The sequence below is a fragment of the Pogona vitticeps genome, chromosome 4 (assembly GCF_051106095.1).
Source record: "Pogona vitticeps strain Pit_001003342236 chromosome 4, PviZW2.1, whole genome shotgun sequence".
Classification (NCBI taxonomy): Eukaryota; Metazoa; Chordata; class Lepidosauria; order Squamata; family Agamidae; genus Pogona; species Pogona vitticeps.
The window spans coordinates 29,954,779-29,973,531 of record NC_135786.1 but is presented as its reverse complement, the minus strand read 5'-3'; the positions used below and the strand labels follow the sequence as shown (position 1 = coordinate 29,973,531).

Here is an 18,753-nt window from a genome sequence, read left to right as displayed (position 1 = left end):
TAGCTGCAGTACAGCGTTTTAACCACTGCGCCACGAGGCTCAGTGAAATGAATTGGTAATGTTAAAACAAACGGGAATGTTACTGCTGTATATATACCATGTGACTGCAACTTAGTAAAATGGTGGTATAAAAAGAATCAATAGAATTGGGGGGGGGTTGCTCGTGTAATCAGGCTCTAAAACAAATAAAGGCTGAAATCCTATGAACACTTCCATGAGGACGCAGGTCAAACTAGATGGGATGATTAGCTCACATTTAGAAGCTGATGGCATTTCATCCTCCAGAGACAGGATTCCCTCAAAACGTTGTGCTGGAGCAACAAAATTTACAAATTGAGCACAATCTTGATGACCAATCACAAAACACTGTAGGGAAGGGGAAAGTATTGTAGGAGAAACAAACATCTCCCATGACAAAAGTGAATTCTGCTTCTAAATGCAAGGTGAGCTCCTGAGGTGCTGATTTCCAAGTAACTATGTACAGAATTATAGTGTTTATGACTTACCATGTTCTCAACCTGCTCCTGTAGCTGAGAGAAAACTGACCTCTTCCTAATTTTTCCTCTGCTTGATATTTCCACATTATGCTATTTCCTCAAACATTCATAAAGAAAAATATCATGTATAGTTCAATTTCAGATAGCGGGTATTTTCATATTTTATTTATTATTCCATGCATCTTCTTACCCACAACCCTTCTAAACAAGCCCTGCCCTTGGAAAATCTAATAATTCTGGACAGATGTGCAATACATAAATGAGTCTAAAAATCACCAGATAAAAAAACTAGAAGTGATAAACTATAAGTCAACCTCATTGCCAAGGACAGCCTCATAACTAATCTGGGAGGTTTTCTTTATTTCCAAACTGCTAATATAACTACATGAACTTCAATCACCATTCCTTTCAAAATCCTTTTAAGTCCCTCTTACCTCCAATTTCACAGCACATATTTCTTCTCCCCATGTGCATAAGGTATAAGTGTATTTAATGCATCTGAATTAGTAGCTATTGCACAATCACTGTCTCAATCTCTTCTGTTTCTGCTTATTTTTTCTTTTTATAACCTATTAAACTTTCCCTGAAACTTACAATTCACTGCCTAGCAAGCATAATTCCTCAGGGATATGGGCTTCACTACAAGACATGCAAAAGGAATATGGTAGAGTTGTTCACAGTTTGTCAATTTTAGGTCTGCTTTCAAACACAGGGCTGTCCAGAGAGACTTAAATTATTCTGGGGCCTTAGTGATTTCATATCAAGCCCGACATAGATTTTGACAATAAATGAGGCAATATGGGTAACTTTTTCTGATCTTCATTTGTGCTTATCAGCTCATGAAATTGGAAGGGAACAAGTGGAGAAAAGGAATCCATGTGCAAGGTGAAGTCAACCTCTTATCTACCCTGGCTCACCTTCACCTGGAAATAACATGTTTGAAGAAATCATGAGAGGCGCTCTTAAAAAAATGTTCTTCAAAAGAATTTCCGAGGAAAGATGGGGAAGTAGCCTGCTTATTTCTGAAACAAAAGGACTTTAAATAAGACAGACATGACACGTCCTTTTCCTTTAGTCATGAGCAGAAATTCTGCCTCATCTTATCTACTTGGTCTCTTCATATTTGTTAATCAGAATGTGACCAGAAAAATCAGCCATTATGCAAAAAAAAAAAAAAAAAAAAAAGCAATCGAGGATATCTAGGGTTAAGAATATTAGCTCTTAACTCATAACATTGTTCATGAGCCTGTATATTTATGCTGAAAAATGATGTATTTTTAATGTATAATGGCTTAGGAAGTCTATGAATAGGGCAAGAACTAGGGCGGGAAATTAGCAAGGTTGAAAAATCCATGAAATCAAGATAAATGTGCAAATGTACTGTGCAACATGGTGCATACAGTGAGCATTTGAAGGGGGTGCAGTTGAGATAACAAAGTAAGTCAGCTTCATATTATATTAAATAAACAATTTATTTACAAAAATCCTTCAATGTCCTGCTGTCCTGTATTCATGCATTGCATACAGAAAGCCTCCCTATCCATAAAGGCTCTTCAGATCAATTTATTGACTTAAATAGATTAATGATATATTCATTAGCATAGTCATTCATGGGTCATCATCTCCACAAGTTTTGTATGTGAATCAAAGCATCCATAGTCACTAGATGGACTATTCACTAGAGAAGTGAAGTTCACAACATATTCTTCTCAGTGAAAAACTGAGTGGGGAAAAACAATTATTTTCTCCTCATTGTGTGATTTTTTAAAATGTTTTTTTTGTTTATTTCTGTGTGAAATCCTGCAGCTTTCCTGCTTGTTTCCTGTTCATTTTCTTTTCTCAGAAGAAATGCCAGTTTTGCTCACAATTATTAGAATTCCTCACAAAATGGCATATTTCCTGCACCTGACTCCCTAGAAAGGGCACTGAGCTGCAGAGAATGTGTCACCTCCATCAGCAAATGAACAGGAGGAAAAAGGAGGTGAAGGAGAGAGAAAAAGAGGAAAGAGCAGTGTCTCCTCCGAACAGGAAGCTAAGAAAACATGCTGGTATATGGGAAGTCTTCATGAGATGTCCCAGCATGCTGAAACCTGAAAAAAGCCCTGAGAACAATTTTTTTTCTTCAAGTATTCTTCACATACCTACTCTTCACAATGTAAGCAGAATGCCAGAATTTAAAATGCCAATATTATTCCTTACCCACTGTTTACCTTATTTAAATATAATCAAAATTCAGCTTGAATAGCAAGATGACTGATTATTAAAGTAGACAAGTAGGATAAAAGAAAAGCAAGAGGAAAAAGAGAGTTCTCCCCTTTCTTTTATTCTCATTCTCTATTAATGTCTCATGCTTTCTGAAGAAGTACCCAGCTAGAGTACCGAAGAAACCGAAGCCGGAATTAAGATTGCCGGAAGAAATATCAACAACCTCCGATATGCAGATGATACCACTCTGATGGCAGAAAGTGAGGAGGAATTAAAGAACCTTGTAATGAGAGTGAAAGAGGAAAGTGCAAAAAACGGTCTGAAACTCAACATCAAAAAAACTAAGATCATGGCCACTGGTCCCATCACCTCCTGGGAAATAGAAGGGGAAGATATGGAGGCAGTGTCAAATTTTATCTTCCTGGGCTCCATGATCACTGCAGATGGAGACAGCAGCCCTGAAATTAAAAGACGCCTTCTTCTTGGGAGGAAAGCAATGACAAATCTTGACAGCATCTTGAAAAGCAGAGACATCACCTTGCCAACAAAAGTCCGAATAGTCAAAGCTATGGTTTTTCCTGTCGTGATGTATGGAAGTGAGAGCTGGACCATAAAGAAAGCAGACCGCCGAAGAATTGATGCCTTTGAATTGTGGTGCTGGAGGAGGCTCTTGAGAATCCCCTGGACTGCAAGGAGAACAAACCTATCAGTTCTAAAGGAAATCAACCCTGAGTGCTCACTGGAAGGACAGATCCTGAAGCTGAGGCTCCAGTACTTTGGCCATCTCATGAGAAGAGAAGACTCCTTGGAAAAAACCTTGATGTTAGGAAAGTGTGATGGCAAGAGGAGAAGGGGACGACCGAGGATAAGATGGCTGGACAGTGTCTGCGAAGCAACCAACATGAACCTGACACAACTCCGGGAGGCAGTAGAAGACAGGAGGGCCTGGCGTGCTCTGGTCCATGGGGTCACGAAGAGTCGGACACGACTAAACGACTAAACACACACAGAGTACAACACTATATCTCCAGCTCTCATGGTTTTCCAAATGGTTTCACTAGTTTCTGCAGTGGGGTGCATGACACAGAGACAGAAGCAAAGAGACACACAGAAAGTTTATCCTACTCTTCAGTCTTGACACCATCATATTTTAATAACACTCCATACAAAATGCTGGCAAACCTCTTTACTCATTGAGTGCCAAGGCTGCACAATATTCAACTGTAGCATATTGACAAACTTCCTTACCTACAGAACTTGAATGTTGTCAAATGGATCTGGGGTGCTAATATTCATCGATCACTTTAATTTCCTAAGACAATTAAGCTTCTAAGGAGTATATCAGTTTGTGTGTATGGTTATGTCAATCAGATGAAATCTTTGACTATTCGCCCATACCTAATGTAAGTCATGTTTACTCCTGCAGTGTGTCTTTGTCAGTCTGAAACAATTTCAGATACACAGTTCCACACTGCCATCATTTTCCTATTTTGTTAGCAAATTGCTACATTCAGGAAAATTAAATGATTTGTGTCTATTACAGATCAGCCATAATGCCCTGGGCCATGAGCAGATGTCACTTTGATACCTGATGGTAGTACCTCAAGTTTGTCTAATTAAATTACTACTTTTCTGCCTCATTGCCTTCGAAGAGAAAGGAATCTTGTACTAGCTCTTATCTGGGTTGAAAGATTATTCTTTGTATGGAACCCTGAATTCAAAGGTGATAAGCTGCATATGCTTGTTTTTTTTTTTTTTTAAAGACTAAGCTCTGTTTAAAAAGTTGTTTATTTAAGGAGTTGTTGTGCAATAAATTAAGCTATTTATTGCACAAATTCTCCCAGTTTATGCATATCTTTGGATTGATTTTCTCCTCAATAAAATTGTTCCAGCCCATCAATATCTTTGGATAGCTTCTTGTCTCATCTCTGGAATGTATTCTTTCAAATTAGGTAAATATTCTTCTTTAGAAAACCACTGTTATCCAATTTATTTGCAATGCCTGAGAACCTTCCAGTCCAAATAACAGAACTTTCAAAAGTAACTTTTTTTTGGACTGTTATTCCCACAGTTCCCCAAGCCAGCATGATTACAACTTATCTGAGCTCTTGAACCTATATATCCACTGTGTATGATCTGCTGCAAGTGCTTTAAATAAATAAATACTGATGAAACTTTTGGAACATCATATAAAGTGGCTCATATAGTTCTTTCTTATTTTTTGGCTGAAATGAAAGTGGGGAATAATTTATAGGATATTATATTAGATAAACAGATCTAGTGGTTATGCTGGACGACTGCAGAACTTTGGCACCAGGTAGTTGTTGAGATTATTTGATATTTGTACTGTCTGGGTGTCGTTGCCTAGTGCTGAGCTTGTGACTCCTGGATGGAAGTGCCCAGTTATGGAAATAGTGTTAAAGAAGAATCTTTCTGGACCAAATCCTATTGTTTACATATGGAATTGTAAGGACCAGCAGCTGGCCCACTCTTCTTTGCTATATTATGTATTAATTTCATTAGTTAAGGAGTCACTGCTTGCATTCCATGTTGCAACCCAGTCACATGATTTGGAACACAAATCGTGACTCCTTAACAATTTTTTCCTTGGTGAACTATTCATTTCCTTCGACATGGCATCCCATGATCTCAGTCTAAATCACACACACACACATACACAAACAACTGCAGTATACAATAAAACAAAGCAAGACAAAACCAAGCACACCAAATCAGACTATGTGTATGTTCTCAAATGTAATTTGGTTTTAAATTACTGGTAGGACTAAATGTATTAATAAATCAGTGTAAGCCCATCATTCATGACATGGAATGAATTCAAGGAATGAATTCTAGTTTCTCTTGCAGAGAAATGAATCCATTTGGATTTGTTTCAGCAGCATGATCTGTCCACATAACATTGGTAACTAGTTATAGTGAGGTTATAGTGAGGTTTAGCATTGTTATTCACAATTGAATCAATGAAATTGATGGAGAAGCTGATTCACCAAATCCTCACAGATTCAATGGACCTACTCTATTTGTGACTTACTACCCTAAGCAGCAGAATTCCACCCATCATGTCTACCAGTAATAGTGGAAAGAACCTTAAAGGTATAAATATTGTAAACAATTGCTTCTAGGAATTTAGTCATATACTTTGTAATCTATGGCCAGAGCCTGGAATATTATGTTTGAAAACTAATTCATTATTGCTAAAATTTGGAAAATAGGAGATAGATTTCTTGTTGCTAATGATAGGTGGTGAACTCAGTTAATCAGTTGAATTGAGTGTTTATTTTCACTAATTAAATCAGTAGTTTCAGAATAAATAGTGGGATTTGTGCAAATGGGATATAGGTTATCATCACTGATCTGTATCATCACTGACCTATTAGTTACTTACTCATTAAATGTACTCTTTGTTGTTTTAAAATTGTCTTCCCCAGACAGACAATGGCATAATGCAGGTTTTGACTGTGGAAGGAGGGGCCCAACATGTATGGAAAGGGGTAGCAGAATCCTGGGTGATCCTAGTTTGCTATCAAGGGGAGAAAAATTCAGTGTTTCATTTTGCTTTGGCAAAACTGAACAATTTCCGAATTGGGTCATGGAATGAACTACGAATCAGCCGGGTTCATTTGGTTATTTTTGGTTTGTGGTTCATTTTGTGCCCATTTTTGTCACTTTCATCATTTTTCCTTTTCCTCTTACCACCTGCATCCAGCCACACTAAGTAGCCATAATTCTTAACTTCAGAATCATTCATTGTCCCCACCAGTACTAATTGGAAAGGGGATATTGCATTTAAAAATAAATAAGCAAGGAGTATAATTCACATTGAGCATGGTCTGTAATATTTTGGAATCCCATTAAAACCATTTCAATTTTTTTAGAAGGGTGTTTTCATTAATATATTTATGATGTATATTAAAATAACTAACATTATACTGTTATTACATGATATTTAGTAGTATAAAAATATAAAATAAAAGTGTTAGAAAAATATCTCCTAGGTCTTTACAATCTATGCACATCTGGCGAATTCAGTATACAAAAGGATTCTGCTGCACTATTCTACCCCAAAGAGTATCGTTCTTCATATGAATGAGAATGATTACAATAATGAGACAGTAAACAAGAGCACAGGGAGACATCAGATTTCAAAAATGGTGGTAACTTGACAAGTACATAAAAGTGAAATACAATTCCACGCAAAACAGTTCCTGTACATAAGACTCCTGTATGGTTTTTCAACTTGTTGATTTCATGGTGTTCAACTGGAATTAATAAAGAATGGAATATAGAACAGTACTAAGTAACTGAAACTTTAGTAGAACTATTTAATTTTTTGGTTGTTGTGGGTTTTTGGGGCTCTTTGGCCGTGTTCTGAAGGTTGTTCTTCCTGACGTTTCACCAGTCTCGGTGGCTGGCATCTTCAGAGGACTGGAGTAGGAGCTCTGTCCATGTTCTGTTGCTGTTTGTTGGACAGTTGAGTATTCATAGCTGTGGGAACAGCTATTGTTCTTTTCAAGAGATCAACAATAGCTGTTCCCACAGCTATAAATATTCAACTATCCAACAAACAGCAACAAAGCATGGACAGAGTTCCTACTCCAGTCCTCTGAAGATGCCGTCCACCGAGACTGATGAAACGTCAGGAAGAACAACCTTCAGAACACGGCCAAAGAGCCGAAAAAAACCCACAACAACCATCAGATCCCGCCCGTGAAAGCCTTTGAGAATACATATTTAATTTTTTCTTTACAATATTCTCTTTCTCCCCTCCCATCTAAATTTTAAAATAAAACTATATTAAACAGTATAAAAGTTTTGATCCCTTTCTTTGAAAGTTCTGCACAGTTACAAAAAATGTATGCAGGATAAAAAAAAGAATACCCTAATCTTTGTGGAGAAGGTAGTATTTTTGCTGAAGCGTGCCTAAGGATCTCCCTCTGACCGTTACTGATGCAAAGAGAGTTGAGGTCATTTTCAGTGCACTAAGATTTATTTTGTGTATGCTACTGAATCAAGCAGATGTGAATGAAAAATCCCTTGAAATCAGAGAACACGGAACATGGAAAGAAGTGTGTTTGATCAAGATGTAATGAGAATTCCCTAATTGTAAAACAAAATACACAGAATATATTATAATCACATTCTGGAGAGGTGACATTATAAAATGATTCATTCTCACCAGTGAGTATAAAATATGCAAATATTTAATCTAGAACCAGATGTAAAAGTGATCTTCTCAAGGTTACAACATTTACCTCAAAACAGGTTTCATGCTAGATAATCTACAATTAAAGCACATATAGATTTGAATTTTATTTTATTTTTGACAAGAAACTGTACTGCTACAATTAATGTAATTTAAGATGGAAAACTGGCCTACTAGCAGGTGGCTATGGACACAGTTGAAGCCTGGCCAAAATTTGGCGGACAGTGGGCTTTCTTTGAAATTATGCTTTGAAATATGAGCATAATAATAAACAAACAAAAAATGACCTCTTATAGAACAAATGTAAAAATGCCCCCTTGGTGTCAGACACTGCCAGTTTAACTGAATCACCAAATCACAATTATGTAGGTGAGGTGGTTATAAAATGATTGCAAGGAAACTCAGCTAACATGCCATGCTGGTTTAAAATGTGAGAGAGCCAGTGGTTCACGCAGAAAGCATACACAGATGGGGAAAAAAAATGATGGACTGCTTCAAAACTTTCTTTCCAAGTCATGCCAGCAATAACTTCATAAAGTGGTGGTCATATATGAGCTGAAAGAAATCCTCAGACAACCCTTCCCAAGGTACGTTTTTAATAACTTTATCCATCTGAATGGATGATTCCAGAGGGAACGGCTGTCGGTGAGCATGCATAGTCAAGCCACACTTAGAACATTAATAATCACCTTGGATCTACTGCACCGCTCCTTCAAAAAAGAATAGAAAGGCAGTTTTTGGTAGCATCCCACACATTTCATAGGTTGTAATATTGATATCAGAGGGGAAATGTCATACAACTACAAAATGTATATTTTGCCCTTATCCGAATACATATATACATATTTATACATATACATGCACAAGTACAGTCAGCAAATAAACTCTTGCAGAAAATGTCCTTGTATTTTGCTATTCCAGTGTGAAAACAACAAAAATTCAACTTCAATAATACTGCTTGTGTCTACATATAGTTGATCATCTGAGGGAGTGGAAGTGCTTGATAATTAATTACTTTCCTCAGCACCTCCATGAGGCACTGCTTTCCAGTTTATATCTAAGTGAAATGACTTGCTCAGGTAGTACAAAGTGGCTGATTGAAACTATAGGCATGTAAGTTCTAAGAATATTGGTTTATTCTTAGAATAAAATATTAACAGTCTGACTTCCACCAAAGAATCTTGTGAACTGTGGTTTAATAAAGTGTTTCTAATTCCCCTAGAGATCACTGTTCTTCCCTTCAAAACTCAGAGAACCACAATTCCCAAAATTCCCTAGGAAGAAAGAATAACTGTGTAACTAGTAGGAATCTGTAGCACAGATATAACCAGTGACAGAATTGGGTCTAGAACCCAGGCCCTCCTTTTTTAAAAAAGTGACTGTGTACTCCCATTATCCAAAATATTCAATACCCTTTGCACACTTACCAAGCCAGGTGCAAAGGAACCAATGGTGAGGTAAATACCCACATGATTCATCACACCCACTACTTGCAAAACACCAGGGGTGGGCAAAGTGCAGCCATCCATATACTGTCAGCATTGGCTATGCTAGGCAGGGAGGAAAGTAGCTGCAATTCAACAACACCAGGAGGTCTACATTTTGTCCATCTCTGTAGTACACACACACAGGCATAGCCTAGTCACATTGGACAGACCCATGGAGGAGATTCCATGTATTAGTGAGGGTACAAAGAGAAGCTATGATATCATATAAATATCCAAAATTTCACTGAACCCCCCCCCCATAACCCTGAAGTACTGTACCATCTGTTCCCGCAAATGAGCAGAAAATATGCTACTGTATAGTCCAAATTCAACAAATGAAAGGAAACTGAACAATTCAAAGCCAACTAGAGATCTTAAAGACTTACCTTCTCTTGATTGTAAGCATTGCCCCCAAAAGGATAATTACAAACATAAGAAGCCCCGCAATAACTCCAGCCATTTTCACTGTGTTGTCAACCTGCTTTTCTGGCTCCACTGCATTGGAATTTTGTGTAGAAGCTCCTTAAAGGGTTACAGAAAAGAAGGAAACGGTGAAAAACGTATTGTTGAAATAGTCCAGGCAAATCAGGATTCATTAGTAGTTTAAACAGAGGGGTCATATTTCAATAGACCAATACGGCATATGTCCATAACAGAAAGTACAAACCCACCCACAAGTATGATGTAAGGATTTTCTTCTTACATGGTATCCAACAGTGAACATCTTTTTTACATTTTAGACAGTCTCAGAAATGCTGCAAAGTTTAATTTTTGTTTTGTTTACCTAATTGTTTGGAACCTAGTCGTTTAGCATCTCTAAGTGTTATTTTGAGGTTCTCAGTCTTACTTATGCTAATTTACTGTCACTACCTTTAATTCTTGAATTTTTCTAAAAACTGAAAATGTAGGTATTAAACTTATGGAATTTGAGTGAGAGATGAAAAGAAATGGTATATTGCTCTCCTATACATGAAAAGCTCTGAGTCTGAAGATAAGAGCCTCTGCTATCTGTGGGAATTCTCCACATGAGCAGGGCACTGATTTCCCAGAGTTCTGACTTGTGTGGAGAAACATTATGGATATTCTCTCCCCAATTGTAAGGGAGCAATGAAACTCAAAACGCTCCTAACATACTCTACATATGATAGATACATACAATTTGCTAACAATTGGATGGGTCCATTGTTTCGCTCAACCAGTTTCTATACTATTGTTAAATTCAATAGACAGAGCATCCTATCTCAAGTCTCAGAGGCTTCAATAACTTTGTCACTCCATCATCACCACTATCCATTATAGAATACCATTTTAATTGACAAGTCCTGATTTTTGGAAACTGGGAGGAAATCAGCTTACATACTAGAAACCAATAGCTAACCCAACTTCACATTCCTCCATTTCTGATTACTAAGTCTTTCAGCTTAGCTAGCCAGGTCTCAGTAACTAACATAAAGAGAAAACTCAGTTCTGCCTGCCTGCCTACAATTTCAACAATTCTACCCATCTTCCCAAATGGCTCACAGAAGTCCATTCACCTAAGATTCTGATATGATCTTATATCTATTACTGTTATAATATATAACAGGGGTGGTAAGCATTTGAGTAAACCTTCCTCCACCTACTGAAATTGTACAGAAGTGTATTTGTAGCAACAGTGGAGTTTCTCGTGGTGTTTAGAATGATTCCCAGTAAACCATGAGACAGATGAAATGGGCATGACAGGAATCTTACTCTCTGGAGACATTTAAATAAAATCAAGTGGCAAAGTGACAAAAAGAAGATGGGCTATAGGGATATACAGAGCACCTTTTGAAGAAAATGCAGAGTTTTTGATTATTTATCTAAAGCAGAAGAATCATATTTACAGTAAGCAATATTCTGTACTGCATGCCACTTTGAGTGTGTGTGAAAAGATGCTGGGCATATAAAGTAAATAAGAGATTGTATCTATGTGGCAGTTTTGGCTCTATAACTCTTACAAGGATGGATTGTGTACTTTATCTCAAAAACATGGTAAAATTGTACGTCTGATGGCTTTTCACTACTCATTTTTTTCCCTGCATACTGTTAAATAAGTCCTCCAGAAAGTATAGGATAAAAACAGAAGAACATCAACCAGAAGTCAAAAAGATAAAGAAATACTGTACAGGTGTTTCAAAATAATACTGATTTTTAAACACCAGACATGTTCAATAAAAATAACCTGGATGTCACAGTTTGTCAAATTGTTCTGAAACTATGATTATATTTTGATCAAGGAATTTCAAGGGTATCTACAAAATTATATCCAGTTCTCGAGGTGCCCTACTATACATAATACAGTAAAGACCCCTTAGCAAGAGAATTAAATTAAAATTCTTCTTTTTGAGAGAAGCGTGAGATTGATTGCTTTGTGTAAATAATAAACTATAAAGGATCTGGGGCTGGGTAGGCAACTGTAAGGACAAAAATAAATGTTAAATACAGTTCAGATTCAGTTATTATGCACCCCAAAAGAGCTAGCATGTTTTCCCTTGGGCAAGCTGCACTGTCTCAGGATGCCCCCAGAAGAAGGGAATGGAGAATTACTTTTGAAGATTCTCTGCCAAGAAAACCCTCAAAAGGGTTGCCATAAGTCAGAATTAACTTGATGGCATATGATTATGATTATGATTATTATTATTTCACACTGAGGGCCAAAGCACTAATTCAGATAATCTGAAACAATGCACATTCAAGTGGCAAAAAAGGTATACAGTCAACCCTCAACTTACGAACGGCCCTAGTTACGAAGATTTCAACTTATGAACCGCTCCGTTGGAAAAAATTAGCGTTGACTTGCAAACAGAGCCTCGACCTACGAACGAGGCTCCGTTCACAAGTCGATGCCATTGGAGCGATCGGCGCCTTCAGAGCTCTCAAAGGGCTTCATCTGATGTCGGGGGGAAAGCCCTTTGAGAGTTCCAAAGGCTAAAAGGCAGGGAGAAAGGGCAGGAATTCGAATTGCCCACCCTTTTGTCCTGCCTTTTAACCTTCAGAGCTCTCAAAGGGCTTCCTCTGATGTCGGGGGGAAAGCCCTTTGAAACCTCCAAAGGCACCGATCGCAGCGGCGGGGACACCCAGCAAGGTCTCCAACGGTGGCAGAGAAGCCCTGGGAGCTCCGCCATTGGAGACCTCCCTGGGGTCCCCCACCGCCATGATTGGAGGCAGCGCTCACCCAAAGCTGGGAGGCTAGAGCTGGCCGGGCACCTGACCGCTCACCCCTGGCCGCGATGGAGGCAGAGGAGCGCCGGGAGGCTAGAGCTGGCTGGGCACCTGGCCATTCACCCCTGGCTGCATGTAGGCAGCAGAGCACCAGCAGGCTTCGGACTGGTAAGTCCTTTAAAAAAAACTTTTCTGTGTGGGTTTTGGAGGGTGGGTTTGGACTGGAGGGGTTATGTTTCTCTGTTTTTTTTGTGTGTTTTTTTTCAGTCCCAGCGTGGGGCTTGCTCTTTTTATTTTTATTTTGGTATTTTTTTGAAATGCTGGAACAGATTAATTCCGTTCCCATGCATTTCAATGGGAAATGGTACTTCAGCTTACTAACTTTTCGACGTACGAACGTCCTTCCGGAACAGATTAAGTTTGCAAATCGAGGGTTGACTGTAATTGTGCCTCGGCTTACGAACATCCCTACTTACGACCATTTCGAGTAACGGCCAGTTCTGGCAGCAAACTTTTGCTCCAACTTGCGGCCAGAGCTTCCAGTTACAAACAGAAAAAGGTAGAGGAAAAAGGCGAGAAATTCAAAGCTGCTACTTTGTAGCTCTCTCACCCCAGCAGTTAGCAAGTGTGCAATTGGAGGAGGCTGCCTGGTAAGGTAAGGTGCTACTTTCTGCTTTTAAAAAACTATTCCGGGTGTTTTTGCAGCTTGGTTTTGGGCTGGGGGGGTTATGTTTCTGCGCTGTTTCTGTGCTGTGATGGGTCTTTGGGGGTTTGTTTTTTGGTTGGTTCCCCCCATTTCTGATGGGTCTTGGGGGTTTGGTTGCTTTTTGAAGTGATTTTTCCCATTTCCAATGGGTCTTGGGGGGTTGTTTGTTTTTGCCCCCCCATTTCCGATGAGTCTTGGGGGATTTGGTAGCTTTTTGGTTTTCCCCCCATTTCCTTGGTGGGTTCCCTTGGGTCTTGGGGGGTTCGGTTGCTTTTGGGGTTTTTCCCCCCATTTCTGATGGGTCTTGCATGCTTCCCTTGCTTTTTGCTTTGTTTTCTGTTCATTTCCAACATGCTCCCTTTATTTTCTGTGCATTTCTGATGTGCTCCCTTTGTTTTCTATGCATTTCCAATGGGTCTTGCACGCTTGATTGCTTTTCTCCCCCCTCCTTCAGCCGGAAGGGATTAATCACGCTTCCAATGAGTCTTGCAGTGATTTATTTTTTGTTTGGTGATTTTTTTTTCCTTTGGCCAGAATGGATTGATTGCATTTCAATGCATTTCAATAAGAAATGGTGCTTCGACTTATGACCATTTTGAGTTATGATCATCTTCTGGGACCAATTAAATTCATAAGTCGAGGCACCACTGCATTTGTTTGATTCTTTTCAGTATTTTAATACTTATTGTTTTTAGTTTACATATTGTATTTGAATGATGTAAATCACCTTGGGTCATATCTGCATCACATGCAATTGCTATTCAATTTAGTCAATAAAGATTAGTCTTATAACAGAGGATGCTGTACTATGTGTATATTTCAAATGCAAAGGATGGGATACCATACATGGAGGGAAGAATACAAAAGCATTGATGCTTTTTACCTCCACTGTCAGAAACAGAGGTGCTAAATAGGACATAAAGAATACTAAGGATTTCATATTCTGTGGTGGGGCTTGGGCTGTACAGACCTATGCCCCTGATTCAGCATAACCATTCAGCTATTAGTAAAAAACCCTATTCATTGTTTTCAGTCATGCACTTTTTGATGAACAACTGGTCTTTGCACAATGTCTCATCTAAAAAACATGCCTACATGCCTTATGTGTACATTTCCTAATTTGCTTCATTAGGAACTGCAGCATCTCTTGATCTTATGACTAATCTTCGAGCAAAACAGCAAACGAACATTTTTATGCAATGAATTGCATTACTTCATTTTTCCTAACACCACTTCTTTTTTGCATAATTATTCAAGAAAGGGTTTAGCATATTTGGATTTGAGCCATGGAAGTCACTTATATTTTAATATTGTTCATTTCAAAACTGAATTACAAAAGCTGTTGCCTCATAACGTGTTCCCATCCATCAACCTTCATTTTATTTCAGGTTATGCTGAAGTAACATGCAGAGTTCAAATAAAAAAACAACAGCAACATTTCCTGCATTTCTAGAAATGTTCTTTTCATGATAGGTAATTTAAAAGCTGTAGGAAATAAAGTAGAAAAAGAAATTAATTGAAAGCTGGTGAAGAACAAATGGAGTAGAAAGAGACTAGAAAAGAGAAAAAGGAATAGGAACAGAAGAATACGTGTCAGTTCTAGTAGAAGAGAAGAGAGAGGGGGAATTAGAACCAGTTGCTATGGGTGAAATAGAACTCCTATTTCAGAGCAGGAATCTGAAAGGGGTGGCTATTGTAGAAGCCAGAGAAGAAGCTCAGAGAGGACCAATATAAGCAAGAGAGAGTGGGAAAAAATAAAAATCCTGAAGTTAGAAAAAAAAGATTGCAAGATAAGGAGGAACATGAAAGGAAAGGAAATAAGACTTGTTTAAATAGAGAACCAACTAGTTAAATATGACTGTTGTGTAAAATGAAATTCACTAAAATCAGGGATAGAGCATTTAAAACTCAAGTGCTCTGTTGTATACAGATAACAACAGGAAGAAGAGTCAAGGCAATGGAGAGGACTGGTGGCAAGTCCAAGTGGAGGGAGGAGCGAAGTGGTCAAGTGAAGATGATAGCACCATGGTCAAATTCCAAAGGTGTATTATTGGATCCTATGTGTATTACTGGATGGTGTATTATTGGAAACAGGTCATTTCCTCCTTCTTATGGATCTTAAAAGCAAGGTCTGGAAAGCCAGAAAGCCTTCTGGTCCAGAATCTTAGCAGCACAGAGAACTGCAATGGAAGGCTGAGGAAAAAAGTCTCACCTTCACAGGTGCTGGATACTGAAATGCATTGTGGGATAGTGGTGAATGTATTTAGAAGAAATCTAAGAGTAGACTGTGACTAGTGAAGCCATAAGGAACAAGAATGTAAATATATAGGAAGAAAAATTGTAGAAAATCAGTTGAGTAAGCACTATGAAACTGGCTGAAAGCTCGTTGCTTAGTGTAGCAAGCTGAAGCTAGGGTAGGCCCATTGAATCAAGGGGGGGCTTGGTGGGTCAACTCTAAGTTTATAGATCTATTTCAGTTGCTACTTGCTATGCTAATCAACAGGATGCCAGCCTAAATCTGAGAAACAACGAATGAAGAAATATGAGAAATAGGGAAAGAAAGCAAATAAAGAAAAAAGAAAATAAGGTGTTAATGATGTGAAAGAGTAAAACTGTAAAACATGAGTCCAAGGCAACCGAGGGCTTTTATTGCCAGCCAAACAAAGAGAGCAAGGAATTCACTCTTAAACCCAAAGATGTAAGATGTGAGAGGGACTGCTTGAAAGAAAATATTAATATTATAATCAACATATATATTGATGTCTTCAGCGATAGAATTGACAATGAGAGAAGAAAAGAAAAATAATCAAGATCAGATATAAAATAAGAAACATGAGCAAGACAGCTAATATCTTTTAAGCAGGGGAGAAAGCCTGTGTATATTTGGAAGATGTAGACAAGGAAGAAAAGTACAAAAATTTAAGGAACAAAGTACAAAACTTTAAGAAAAAAAAATAGAAGAAACCCAGGATTTTTTTAAAAAAATAAGATCTCATTACTATTGGCAACAATGGGACAGCAATATTTAATCTTCTTAGTATGCACAGGTCATGGAGAGTTGAGATACAAGAAGTTAAGCATTAATAATTTAGTTTTAAACTGAGTTTGGATCTTTCTTTTACTCAATGTTCCTTCCTACCTTCTTTCTTGAGAGAGAATATGTTGTAATCAGGACTAGGCTTTATTTCATCCCTACCCAATACAGTATTCTGAAAGAGGTCTTCCTTCATGCCAATTTTAGAGGCAAGTTCCTGTTAGCAGAGATCCTAGGCTTTTGATTAGGAGGCTTTCCAATCTTTAGTTTCTACTCTGTTGTCTCCAGTCTTCCAATTTCTTCACCTTAGCTGGAGTCCATGCTCTTGAAATCCATACTGTTCATCTGTCAAAAGGATAGAGCAAGGTCTCTCATCTGAACCAGCTATGCCTTCTTAGAATAGCTCTTTTGTAGTCTGTCAGGAAGGTGCTACTGTCTATTGTACCAGCAAGAGCAATTTCACAGATTTATATATCATGGGAATTTGAAATAATATTTTGTTTATTTGACTGCAATATAATACTCTGCAATAAGATCCAAGTGCTAATCATTTCAATAGACCCATTCAATCAATGGGATTTGACAAGTGTTAACCCGTCATTGATTATTCAAATGGCTCCTTCTAGATGGGATTAGCGATTTGATTCAGGGTTTTGTGTTCTCATAAAGAAACATTCTAATTTTACAAAAGTAATTTGGCATGCCATATTACTTTGACACATTACAGTACTGCCTTTGTTTCACAACCAATCAACAGCAGAGGCATACGTTTCATCTCCATGGATTTGGACAAGCAGATATTGGCAGTTGGCAGAATGGTATTTGGTGCCCCAGGAAGGCCCCTCATCCTTATACTGTAGAGTCCTACTGCTCATTTAATTCAGAAAACAGTGGTATCAATCATCTAGGTGCGATATCTCAAGACAGAATGAAATAGCATGATAAACCTGAAGCACTCAATTACCCATTATTTTGGCTTTGCTTGTGACTCAGGGGTGCCAGTTAGAGTGAGGGATCCAAAGTATATGACAACAAATCCAAGTATTTTATTGGAAGCATTTATTGGATAACAAGTCCAAGAATTTTATTGATGGAGTGACCAATACCATGGAACGCACTTGTTAAGTGACAAGTGGCTGTTGGACATAGACAATGCTTCAAGTTCCTCCATCATCATCAGAAGAAAGCATGTAGCATGGCAGATACCATTCAATAATTAGGGTTTTATAAATCTTGAAGCACTATTATTTTAGCCTACAATTGTTTTTTTGGAATGCAGCCGGGAAATTGTCCATGATCTATATGACTTCTACTATCTAACTCCCACCAGAATTAATCATGGACTTTCCCACACACTAAAAGCCCTTACACTAACATTAATGTTTTTGGTTCTTATATTTTCCTGGTTCTTGAATATCATGGGTGGTCATTTTTGTTGTTGCTGGCGGTTATAATTGGAAACGAGAAGTAAACAGATGGTAACACCCCCATTGCTATTTTCACCAAACCATAAAATTATGTCCTTTTTGACAGATCGTTGGTCCATAAGTAAGAAATGTACTTTGGAACTGATCTCTGTAAAATTTCAAAAGCCATCAATCTAACATACAGAGCTCAGATGCAGCTTTTATAAAACACATTTCAATTTTGTCAGGATGTGAGTTTCCAAAGCTCTCCAGAGCTTTCAACTATTCTAATTCACTCTGTTCATTTAGGCCATGAACACCACTGGCACAGCAATGAGTGATAAGTTAACAATGTAATCACTGAAATTTTGAACTTCCATATGTGAAATGCATTTTGTTGTATCAGGACTCCCTCTAACTGCTATTTCCAAAACATATATATTGTTTGTTATAAGTTGAAGCTTCTTCAAAATCAAAACAATTAGTGATATGCAAAAAAGAAATGGCTTTTGTATCACAAACTTCCTTAATCACTGATGTGGTTTGGGAGTAATTGACTCTCAGGAGACCAAGCCACATCCCAGAAATTTACTTATCAAGAGATGGAAAATAGTCTGTGCCGGATTCTGCATAACAAATAACTTGGGATAAAAAGATGGGAATTTGATGTATTGCAAGGAAAATTGAAATGCTATTTTATCCTTCTTTAGTCCTGTGAGATACAGCTTAAGTGGACAGTGGGATTCAAGAAGAAAACCAAAGAAGAAAGAGGCAGAAGAAAAAGAATTTCAGGCCTTTATTATTATTTTTTAAATACTGAGCTGATTCTCATAAAATGAAGATCAAAATCCTGTTGTGTCACATAAGCAAAGTCAAGGATTTGGTCTGTTCCCTGCTAATAAACGAAGAGTCCTTGCTACAATTCTTAGGATGTATGTTTGCATATGAGTGTTCACCAAACCACCATGAATATGTGTCCCTAAGAAACACAGTGGGAGCTATTTATTTACT

General features: G+C 37.9%; 1 protein-coding gene across 39 annotated transcripts in view; it reads right to left on the bottom strand.

The window, feature by feature from the left end:
• Positions 1-18,753, bottom strand: part of PTPRT (protein tyrosine phosphatase receptor type T) — a 716,634-nt gene that overhangs the window by 143,115 nt on the left and 554,766 nt on the right. For 20 of the 39 annotated variants that reach the window (XM_078393147.1, XM_078393158.1, XM_078393168.1 and 17 more), the window contains one exon: positions 9,800-9,935. In XM_078393147.1, coding sequence (XP_078249273.1) covers positions 9,800-9,935 — 136 coding nt within the window. Of the gene's footprint in view, positions 1-8,615; positions 8,637-9,799; positions 9,936-18,753 lie in introns of all 39 variants that reach the window. The other 19 variants (XM_078393145.1, XM_078393157.1, XM_078393154.1 and 16 more) reach the window with 1 other exon arrangement.